Source organism: Limulus polyphemus, unplaced genomic scaffold (assembly GCF_000517525.1).
Source record: "Limulus polyphemus unplaced genomic scaffold, Limulus_polyphemus-2.1.2 Scaffold1273, whole genome shotgun sequence".
Taxonomy (NCBI): domain Eukaryota; kingdom Metazoa; phylum Arthropoda; class Merostomata; order Xiphosura; family Limulidae; genus Limulus; species Limulus polyphemus.
Genome location: NW_013666883.1, coordinates 121,100 through 133,585, shown reverse-complemented (window position 1 = coordinate 133,585; position 12,486 = coordinate 121,100). Strand labels below are relative to the sequence as shown.

Genomic DNA, 12,486 nt, shown 5'->3' with positions numbered 1-12,486 from the left:
TATATATATATATATATATATATATATATCCAAATGGTACTACTGCACTAAATAACTTTCTTTAATTAAATAATGTACCGAAGAACAGAGTATAATAACATGCGAAAAGCAGATAATGTTCCACAATTATCACAGTTTTTCTGCCTTTCTAACCATGCGACTAAAGCCATTAAAAATTCAGCTAAGCGCATTAACACTTTACCTACCTGGGCCATTTTGTCTTACCATGAGGGCAAAATCACATTTGTGAATTGAAAATATTATAGAGAACTTATCTTTTATTGGATTTCAGATTTTATTTTTATAAATAGTAGCATAATATTCAATTATTTGTATTAAATTGTATTATTAAATGAAGTTTGAAGAGAAGTTTAATAAAAGAAATCCCAAAATAAGTTTGAGACTATAAATAAGCTCTCTCTTAAGAAAAAAATTTTTTTCAACATTTTTTCCTTGCACTTTAGCACTGGTCCTGCCATCTATCATTGGTATCTAAACCTTTTTCTAGTCTGTTTTCTTTATAAAACAGCATCTGGGCATGTTAAACCTCAGTTGTAAAACTTTTAGCCAATCCTAGTCAAAGGTGTCAATTTCAGTACCATATTATTCCAATCGTTGTATTTCACACCTGACAAATCATAAGATAAGTAAAGTTCACAATAAAATATGATTCAGTATTTAGAATGATAAACTTGTGTGATTTGTACGTACTACAACTGCTACCAGTACCAGTATTTCACATCTGACAAATCATAAGATAAGTAAAGCATGTGATGAAACATTGTTCTCTGGATTCTACAATATGAACAAGAAGGGTGCTTATTATAGTAACTGCCATTTTATGTACAGGTTGTATGTTGTATTGGTCAATAGTACTATTTTTATAAACCTTAGACAATTTGCTTCTGGAAAACACAGCATGGGATGTATGTGACTTTTATTATTTTTCTACAGTAGCTTAAGTCATGCTGTATCGTATGTCTATATATATATATTAATCATTATACTGAGAAGTTAACTCAAAATAGTTATCTTTTTAGGAAAGAAGATGATCCACAAACGTTAGGGTTAAATCTATCGAGTTGCAAGTGCATGGTCTTTACGGGAATTAGACTTAGCACTTTAAACTGAAAGAATTTGTGATTTTTATATTCTTTTGCAGTTAAATTAGTAGTTTTAAGTTCAATAATTTAGCGTAATTTTGTACTTAGTTCACAATAAAATATGATTCAGTATTTAGAATGATAAACTTGTGTGATTTGTACATAATACTACTAGTACCAGTACCAGGTAAGAATTTTATATTTTTCCTTCTTACTATCTTTACTTTGTAGTAAGATCCACACTTCTGTTGTTGTTGCTTTATAATTAAAGCAGTCTGATATATAAAAAGTTTATTCTGATATTTTGCAAATGGTTTAAAACAATGGATGACAACATTACAATAAGTAATTTACCTTAAATTAAGTACTTCTTTTGGGTGGTAAATAAATTAGAGAAAAGAGGGTACCTAGAGAGTAAATGTCACAGTTCTCACACTAGGGGAAATTGAGGATTATTATTTGATACTGTCTTATAATATTATCAACTTAAAAGTTATATGATGTTACAATTTGAATTATTAGCTACTTTTTTAGGCCAAATCTATTCGTAAACCATAACAAGAAAGTAGTTTAGTTACATTTTGAATGTAACTCACTAAACCCTTGTGACTACGCAGAAACTGACATCTGTAGCAAAAGTGTTAGTACTGAAAACTAAATATTTGTATACCTACCCATTATACCAGCAAAAAGTCAGCCAACTAAGACCTTCTAGTTGATATTCTCGCAAGGTGTTAGCTCCCTTGTAAACAGGAGATTCCTCCATCTTTTTCCACTCAGATGGCTTAGGTTTCTTCTTAAGCTAAAAATCATATTTTAATCAACTATCTGATGGAGCAATAAAGCAGCATATTATTTTTAATAGTTATCAACCTGTTAATAACTTACATCTGCTTCTGCTTTACAAGAAAGTTGCTGTACACCAATTTACTTCACACTATTGTGGAAATACCTCCAAATTAACCTGACAATGTAAAGTTAAATCCAGAACAGCTTTTTAAAGCATTTCAAATTTTGATATTGAAAGAAAAATCAGAATGAACAAACATGCACACACAACGTAAGTAACTGCCAATATTAATAAAATTAAAGATATACCTTCCATTTATCCTTTGGAGGTGGTTCACGAAAACGATAAAACTGTTCTATCTTTATAGGGTCTACATCTTCTTCCAATTCCCATGTACTATCTTCATAAGACAACCCTCGCCACTTGACTAAATAGTGTCGTAGGACTTTCTTTGGTTTATCCTCAAGTGCAGATGATTCATTTGTTTCCTTTACTTCTTGATGTTCAGATTCTTCTGTAGGCATTTCTGACTCATCTTCTAGTTTGTCTCCTGTTTCAGCAACAACTTCAGCTCCTTCTTTACAGCTGTCTCCATTTGTTTTTATAAGTTCCTTCTCTTGCACCCATACTGGATTATTTTCAAGTTTAACAAATTCACTTTCTGCAGTTTCCTTATTTTTCCCAAGTTCAATACTTTCCTTATTTTCTGTAAGCTTGATGGTTTCTTCATCGTTTTCAAGTTTAATATCATCCTTATCTTTTTTCATTTCAGTAACTTCTTCAGTTTTATGTTCACAGAGATATTTGTCTATTTCCCTATCTTCTGATAGCTCTGATTTTTCATTAATCTCATTTTCTTGTTTACTAACATCTTCTGCATTTATTGCATCATCTTTTTGAAGTTCTCCACTTACGTCTGTTATGTCTAATAATTCACTGGTTTCCGTCACATCAAGAACCCGATCCACTTCCACATAGTCAGGATTAAAAGGCTCTTCTTCCAGCTGATAATTAGATCAATAACTTTACCATCAGAATTAATATTTATAACAAAAATATAGGAACTTTCAATGACGTTTTTTTACACTAAAAAACACATTTCCAAAGGGATCTCTCAAAATAAAGTCAATAAACTACTCACTAAAAAATGGTGATCCATAAAAATATGGTGTTTAAAGTTCATGGTTTTAAAAATTCTGTATTCGACAGAAACCAATGCAAAATGCTCAGGGGTAAATTTTAAAACTCTTAAAGTCATCTCCATAATAAAAGATCCTACGTGAACAGAGCAACAGAAAGAAAATTGTAATATGCAGACAGCACATCCAATTCCAATTAACTACATGTAACAGCACTGGGTATGGGAGTATATTACTGAGCCAAAAGTGTGCAACTTTTCACTAGAATTTAATGCATTTCAAATACATTACATTTAACAGTTTTATCTTTATATGCCTATAGAAAATTTAAATGCTGAATTGGATGTTTCACAGAACTAAACTTCTAAAATGCAAGAAAAATTAAAACGTTATTTATATTCACTACAGAATTTTTTCAATTGGCTAAAACATAATGAGAATTTTAATTAAAAAACAATTATCAAAAGTTATCAATAAATAGTCCTTACAAAATCAAAAAAGTTATTGGTCGATTCCTTCTTCTGTTTAAACCTCTTTAGTTTCTGCAATACTCGTCTGTCTCCTCTCTCTAGTTCTTCAGCAGTTTTCCATTCACAATGAATGTATGAGCTTCAAGAAAGTCAAATATATTAAAACTTTGTATTGAAATTGTTTCACCTGTAACCTAACACCTGTGTAAAAATATTTCAAGAAATAAAAAATAATTTGTTTTAAGGAGAACTTTTCAAAACAAAATATAAAAATAAAACATATTTCTAAATGTGTACACAATGATTTTTTTCCTATTCTGTTGTTACCGTTATTAAACATACAACAATAAAAGCAATGTTTCTCATCAGCTATTTTTTTCTAATCACACTGTACTGAATGCAGGCAAATTTTATCAGCATGTTTGTTGTGCTGGCTTTAGTTTGTTTGTCAGTTTGCTACCGTTTGCCTAATTTTACTTTTTGTTTGCTGTATTTGTTTGTTGGTCTCATATTATGTAAATCAGGAAACAAATATTTTCATTTGACTAACTTGTTTTGAATTACAGCATGTTGGCTATTACAAGTCTAGCAAACGTATACAACACCAAAACATATTCACGCAGTTGGATCTGCATTTGGGCATTTTCCTGGATTTCTTTTTTTTCTAACATTAAAGCAAAACAAACCAAGTTTTGGTTCTGTATAAACCAATAACTGTTTATATATGCATTCTCTGATTGACAGATTCTTTCTATTCAGAACAATTCCCCAAGACACAAGTTGCTTTGTATACAATATGCATCACATACAGCTGTCTGCTGATGAGCTCTTTCAGGTGCTACATGTTTGATGTGTGGTTGGAAGATAGCAGCCAAAAAGAGCCAATAACAGGTTCAAACTGCCGAACAACAAACAAACAAAAAAAAAAACATTTGGTAGGCTTAACATATACTCAAAAATTAAAAAATATCGTATAGTTAGTGTGGCTAAGTAGCTAATGAAATTTACAATATTAAGAATATGAAATGGTATATTCATGATTACACTCAATATTTTGAAATTAATAGTTAAATATTTGTAAAAAAAATTAACATAAATCATTTTTCTGAAGCCAATATATCTATCATACCACAAAAATTAGCCTAACAATTACACCTAAACCCAGTTCTCATTGTCAACAAATGCTCTGGAGGTATCATAAAAAAAAGAAGAAAAAGGTGAAACTACATATAAAATCACTTTATGTTACATCTTACTTGTTAATAAAGACTTTTATAAATTTAACAAACAAAATTAACTAGGTATCCGTTATTTAATATTTCTGTAATAAAACATTTCAACAGCAAAAAATAATTTAAAACCAACATATGATTAAGAAGTACTGAATTAATGATCACTAAAAACTTCCCCTAAAACACTAGCTATAAGAACACAACAGCTAAGAGTTATGGAACGTAAAACCTTGAATTAAAAACAAAATAGTGATCTACCATAACAGAGAAGTGAGCTACTTACAGTCCTTTGTACTTAACAAAAAATTCTTCAACATCCGCTTCTAGTATTTGTTCTTCTGGCTCTTCAGTCACAACCTAAATGTCATAGTTTGACTTAGTTATTTTTTGAACAATATTACTGTACATGTTACTAGTTTCATTAACAAGTAAAGCCAACAGCCCAAAGATACATCAGTATTTTTGTTTTTTCATGTCTTCACAGTAATACTATTATACAATCAATCTTTATCTGAAACATCAGCCAACATTTTATTTCAGTAATTATTTTAACATTATAAAGACAAACCATGGTCTTTTATGCTTACCAAATAAAATCCCAGTAGTACACAAAAGAAATTGTACATAACCTGTACATGTTTCACTTTCTACTATAATTAATGTAATTTTCATACTACACTCTGACAATCACACATTATTTATTAAACATACTATATTATTAACCAAAATGGTAATAGTTTTGGACTGAAAACTGTAAAACATGCACGTCTTTATTTCTTTTCATCTTTCATTGATTATGTTTGCTTATTTCCAGTGAATTTTCCAGTATTCACAGGAATACATACTTTCAGCTGGCAGTTATTGCTACACTCTTGTCAATTTTCTTGTAAATTACTCATTTAGACAGTGGTTGTCATCATAAAAAATTTAAAGAAAAGTAGAGAGTGGTTTTCTTTTAGTTAAAAGTTTGATAATATTGGCAAATGATCTTAAAATATTAGTTGAATAAATATGAAAACAAAATGAATTATCATCATTTACAAATGTGTTTGATACCTTATTCTATTAATTTCTTAGGGTCAACTTTGAAGTATTTTTGGCTACATTTACAGTTAAAAAAAAAAAATGTAACTTGATATTAATATTAAGATACAAATGACTAAGCAGAATAAGCTTAATTTTTGTTGCGTCAGATATTCAAACATGTATGGCATGACTTTTCAAATCAACAGAACAAATTTCAGTGAATTAATAACTTTCCAATCAGAATAAGTTAAACTAAATAAGTACTAAAAGCTAAACTAAAAATCAACCTGGCCATCAGTATGGATAACTAAATGCACTTTTCTTATTTATGTACTTATAAAGATTAGAATGCAATGTTTTCAGTTAAGTACCCTTGTTATTAACAATATTTTTTACCATATTTATATAGTCTATCTTTTAATGGCGCTTTGTTTTTCAGTAATGTAATCATACATATACACCTAATTTTGACATTTGAAAAGTTTTTTCATGGCATGATACAGTCCTGCCATGTTTCAATGTAAAATATGTAAATATGTTTTGCTAACTCTTTAATCACTTGTGAATTAAGTAAAAAACAGCATTAAACTACTGTTTAAGTTTCTGTATATCTTTTTTTTCTTTCATTTCATAATGTGAAATATAATTATTAATACAAAGAAGATATGCAACTCCTGGATCATTCGTGTGTTTTTTGCCACATAGCAGGCAGCTCTGCTAGTAACATTTAAAATAACTGGCATCATTAGCCACGAGTTTATATAAAAATAAAAAATTAAAATTATTTAAATTAACTTTTAAATTTATAATAGCAAATTGTTCATAAAATTTCAGGGTAGTCATTTTTTATTTGGTTGCAATTTTTAAACATAAATCACTGTGTTATAGTGTTTAATTATTTATGTTTTAACTGCCCAGATAATGTATACACTTGAATATATTACACTGAAAATTTCTACACACAGAGATATGGCATTACCTGAATTTATCTACATTTTATTTGACATATGGTCCATTTTACTTTCCATCACACATAGATATGTGAATACAAGATTCTCAAGCAAGATAACTAATTACTTAAACCATAAGATAATGAGAATAAAATGTTTCATACTATCAATAAATCTCTTCATATTCACAATCAGAAACACACTACATTCACATGTTGATGTAACCTTGAATAGTCCTACTCCATATTGATTGTCTTGACCATAAAAAAAGTCACTCAGCAAATGATCCACAACACTAATTATATGCACGAGTTCAAAATAAACATCATTAGCCACTATCAACACAGTCACAGGCCCCTTTTAAATGCATAAGTAAAGTATTGAAATAAAAATTGTCACTTACATAACAAAACAGTTATTTTGATTACAGAATCTTCACTTTCAAAACTGTATTACATGAGCTATTAGTATGATTTATTCTGCAGAATATTCTGGCAAAAATGTATACCGTCCAATTACTCTGCTTTTAAGTTTATTTTGATTTTAAGACAAACCAAAACAAATTTAGCTGTCAAGTCAAACCACTAAGTGGAGAAATTTAATGATATTGCATGATTCAAAATAAATTGAGGTAAATTTAAGAAAAAGACAACTTTATTGTCGCAGAATGAAAATTAAGTAAAATTCAACTCATAATCACTGACATGAAGACAGCAAAATTACTTTGTCGCTAGTGACAAATGGATTACACACATATATATATATATATATGCGTAATGATCCATACATTATAATAACTTTTAAAACATTTTGTATAAACTATTGTCACGCTTTTCACTATACTTCGTAGCAGAATGAACGTTGTTTAAAAAGGTTACTTGATAATATTGCATTTCTTGAAAATAAGCACATTGAAAAAGAAAACTAAAAAATGTATTCTAGTTATCCTTTGAACATTTTTTGAAATACTTTTCTTCCTAATTTTTTTTATAATGATGATGTGCTTCATCTTAAACATTTTGATTTTTTGATATATTCAAGGCTTAAAAACTATTGTATCTAACTAAGATGTGTAAAATTACAATATTTTACTACTTACACATGTTTACAAATTAAATATACAATTTTCATAACTAAAGACAGTTACCTAAAAAGTACAAAGTTCTATTCTCTGACTTGTTAATGAGGGATTTATGGGAAAAAAAATCCATACAATGAGATGACTAAAATACTTTTCAAATACTGGAATTATATGCAAAAACAGTATCTGTAACAAAACACAACCAATCAACATAATAAACATGCCTTACCTCTCTTTTTACTATTCTTGAAGTTAGCACTTTCTCAACAACCATTGTATCTTCATGGTTTACATCCTACAAGAAAAAATTTTAAAGCATGTGATGTCATAAAAATCTACACAATGAGATAACCTGGTTATAGCTTCTATTGTTGAAATTTCCTTTAGAAGTGAATGACATCCACTGATCATATAAAGCAAATTATATTTTCTCTTAAGTTTAAATATAAAATTGATATGATCATTAACTCAGTTATCAAAATGATGTTCCACAAATTATCACACCCTTAACATTCATTTCAATCTTACAATAAATTATTACTTATCAGTACCTATTCAGAAAATTAAAATATTCTATAAATATATATAACTTGTATCTAAACTGAAAGTTTTAACACAAAATCAAGTTGCATCAGTTTTAACCAAATCTGTTTATTTTTTTATAGGAAATTTCATGTTAAGATATTTTTTCCAAGTTGGTGGTTTTCATATCCCCAACCTTATTAATTTCTATAATGAATTTCCAAAAATAAACACAACCATGTACTAAAATATTACAATCAAACAAACTGTTATTATTATCCTTCATGCACAGTACATCATCATCATAGACAGCAGTACATCGATAATTCTACCGATGCTTAGCTGCCACACAATCATTAATTATTATTACAAGAAAATGGGGACAAAAGTGGGATCTAACACGCCATGAATACGGAAATGGTGGAGCACATACAGGCGGGGGCACAGCATCTAAGCCATGCATACACAAGCACTAGGGACAAGTCCTCTGGGCGAGTCCAGCGACATCAGCGCGACAGCTTCCTTGCGGCTTTCACTGCCACGCATCATAACATGCCTCACTCGCCAGTGGACCTGGCAGACAGACAAGATTAGGCAGACAAACCAATAAGATGCCTACAGCATGACCGCCACTGAGCCCGGTTTCTCACCATATCCTGCAGCGTTAACAGCCATTGGTCTGCGGCGTCGCGCAGACCCCATCCAGGGAGTCTAACCCTGCCAACTGAAGCTAATCTACTTGTAAGCCTTTTTGTCTGACGGCTCCAGGTCAATGCCTGGCCCCCACGTACTCTACGCCAGCTAAGATTGGGGGTAGCAAAGAGTGTCCTATGTGGGAAACGGCTTGGTGACATACGCAATACATGTCCGAGCCATCTTAGTTTGCTCAAGTTCACGAGCGTTCCTAAATCGGACTCTGGTCCTAGAATATGATCACGGACTGTGGAGTTTCGGATCCTCCGGTGCCAACCTATGGCCACAATACCACGCAAGCAACGATGATCGAACACCTGAAGACGTTCGAGATCTTCGACTCGAAGGGTCCAGGTCTCACAGCCGTAGAGAAGAATGGCTCTTACTGTGGTCCTGTACACCCGTCCCTTAAGTTTAAGAGAAATCCCTTTGTGACGCCAAAGATGTCTCAAGTCATGGAAGGTTGCTCTGGCCTTCGCGATTCTCGCATCTATTTCATGCTTCAGGTTTCCCTCCGAGCTCACGCAACTTCCCAAGTAAGTGAAGTGATCCACCACGCTCAATTCCTCGTTTCCCAGCACAAGGGGCGACGCTAGTGCAACAATATTCTGAAGTAACACTTTACATTTTGAGGGAGCGAATTGCATCCCAAAGGAGGGTATACTACGCAGTAGGTTGTCCAGGGTCCGCTGAGCGGTATCCTGTGATTCAAAAAGAAGAACGATGTCGTCGGCATAATCTAAATCAAGAACTGCGTCATCAGAATAAATCCGGACCCCAGAGAATGGCGAATCTTTCCTGCACTCCTCCATGATTGTATCTATTACGAAGTTGAAGAGGAACGGGGAGAGTGGGCATCCTTGCCTCACTCCGCTCATGGTTGTAAAACTAGGTGACAGCTCGTTGTACACCCTCACTCGGGCCACCGTTTGTCCATACAGGGCCCGTATGATATTCACGTATTTGCATGGCATTCCTTTTTACAGTAGTGTCGCAAAAAGGGCCTGTCTATCTACCGAGTCAAATGCTCCCCTGAAGTCCAAGAATACGGCGATGGTCGGTTGTCTGTACGCATGTCTCTGCTGTAGGATCTGTCGAAGGGTGAAGATGTGGTCAATGCAGCCCCTACCGGGTCTGAATCCCGCTTGCTCCTCTCTTATACCCTTTTCTCTATCTGAGGTGAGTCGGCACAGTAAAAGAGCGGCTAACAGCCTGCTTATAACTGGTGTAAGGCTAATGCCCCGGTGGTAGGCACAATCACCACGCGTGCCTTTCTTGTACACTGGGATGATAATCGAGTCACCCCATGCTTCCGGAACGCTTTCCTCCTCCCAGATTACCTTGAACAAGCGCACGAGTTCTGGGTTTAAGATGCCCAGACCGTCTTTGAAAAGAGCTGGGGATACCTCGTCAGGTCCGGCAGGCTTGAAGCGCTTCATAGAGTTGATGCAGCTTACAATTTCTTCCTCAGTGGGCAGTTCTAAATTGGTGGTCCAGACATCCGTTTGCAAAGACATCTCCAGCGGGGTGCTCACGCTTGGCCAGCTAAACTGATCTTTAAAGTGTTCCGCCCAGCGCTCCAGACGGCGGCCTCTGTTAGTGATGAGAGTACCGTTCTTCTCACAGACGGTCTCGCTCACCCCAAGCTTTCTAGGTCCCGTGGATCGGATCAGCTGGAATAATCTGCGAGAGTACACAGTACACAAACACTCCTTATGATTATAAATCATAACAATAAACATTTTGAACTGGTATTGCTGTACAGAAGCAACAAATTGAGATAAAAACTGAAATTTTATTAACAATTTACAACTCTTCAAATGTTTTATTCACATTTGTCAGAGAAGAAGGGACGTTTTCAGGATATTTGATTTCATATTGTTCTAAGACTCAAAGATTTCAAACAATTTGTTTAGATACATGGTTCTGACCTCAGGTGCAGAATAAAATTCTGACTATACCCAGAATTAAATGATATTCCCTGGCATTTGATCTATGCTTGTAATATATCCTTATCTATACTAAATAATAATTGCTGAAAACTATTCATGTATTTTTAATAGAGACAAAACAGACACTACATTGAGAGTCACAGTTTGCTTAAATGTTACCTTGCAACATTTCAGTATGATTGGTCACACTGTTCTTGAATTACTGATATTTTACTAGAACCTACACAACAAAAGTAGTTTATTCATTTGTATATAATAGCATGTACCAATCAGTATTTAATTCTAACTTACATCACAAAAATGTTGTTACAGCATAAATAACACTTTATATTTTAACAAATGTGATTATGTTTTTTTACTTTTAATACATATTGATGTTCATTGTTGTAAAATGGAAAATTCATCAACAAATACACTTTTCATGTGTCAAATATTTATTAAATATTTTCTGATGTTGTAATAAAAAATGAACAAAACTTTCAGTTGTTAACCAATATTGCAGTACTCATTTCCAGTATCTAAAACACACCTGCACACATTAATAAAAACATCCAACAATGTTGAGGAGAGCATGCTGTATTATTTTTCCATGCTTTGAAACTGTGTGTTTTAAATTCATTTATATCAAAAGTACTGAAATCTTTCAATTAATGTGACCATACATTTAGGGATAGATAATGTCATAGAAAATGTTTTTAGGTTTATGCAACTTTTGCTCTTTCATGAGATTGCTAAGTTACTTATATTTACAAATAACTACATTGTAAATTCTATTGGTACATACAGGACACTTCATACATGGAATTAGACATGCTGATAAAACATACACAATGCTTATAATTGTATTCCTCCTACACCATCATAATGTACAATCACTCTCAGAGGTTACAGTAAATGGCACAGACAAATACATTACAGTATGCAAACATAATTGTCATTTACTAATACATCTCTACTAAACCATTCTATCACTACACAATTAACTAATACCTCCTTCTCGAGACCATACTACTGTTTGAAAGTGTAATTTTCAAAACCAATCCAATTCTGCCAGGCTGTATAGGTTCATAATTAACTTGAGTCTTTATTTGTTCCTATCTCTAGCATCTTGTTTGTTGCTTGACAAAAAATAAGTTTTCCTAATATATTTCTCAGATATCCAATGCACTAAATCATATCATTAGGTAAACCTAATTTACTCAGTGATTCATTGATGCAAGTTCAACCATTTTTGCAGACTCATGAATAACAAATAGTGCCCTATTCTCAAAAATCCTTACATGTGCAATATTATGAGTTATTGTCAATGAAACATTCTAAAGTACAAAATTGTTTAACTCAATTTTTTTAGAAAACTTAATTCCAAATATTGATACTATATACACAGTGTGGTCACAAGTAAATAGACACCACCTTTTCAGAAAAAATGAAAATTTTCAGTCATATTCACATGAATTCATATATTTATAATTTAATTAATATCTAGAAGATCTTCCTTTTGCTTCGTGGAGTTCGTTGATCCTTTGGG

The 12,486-nt window shown here is 32.4% G+C and overlaps 1 protein-coding gene across 5 annotated transcripts in view; it reads right to left on the bottom strand.

Moving 5' to 3' along the window:
- Positions 1-12,486, bottom strand: part of LOC106462876 (chromodomain-helicase-DNA-binding protein 7-like) — a 167,453-nt gene that overhangs the window by 99,845 nt on the left and 55,122 nt on the right. For all 5 annotated transcript variants that reach the window (XM_022390278.1, XM_022390280.1, XM_013922841.2 and 2 more), the window contains 5 exons: positions 8,021-8,086; positions 5,018-5,091; positions 3,521-3,641; positions 2,202-2,897; positions 1,778-1,905 (listed from right to left, as the gene is read on the bottom strand). In XM_022390278.1, coding sequence (XP_022245986.1) covers positions 1,778-1,905; positions 2,202-2,897; positions 3,521-3,641; positions 5,018-5,091; positions 8,021-8,086 — 1,085 coding nt within the window. The remainder of the gene's footprint in view (positions 1-1,777; positions 1,906-2,201; positions 2,898-3,520; positions 3,642-5,017; positions 5,092-8,020; positions 8,087-12,486) is intronic.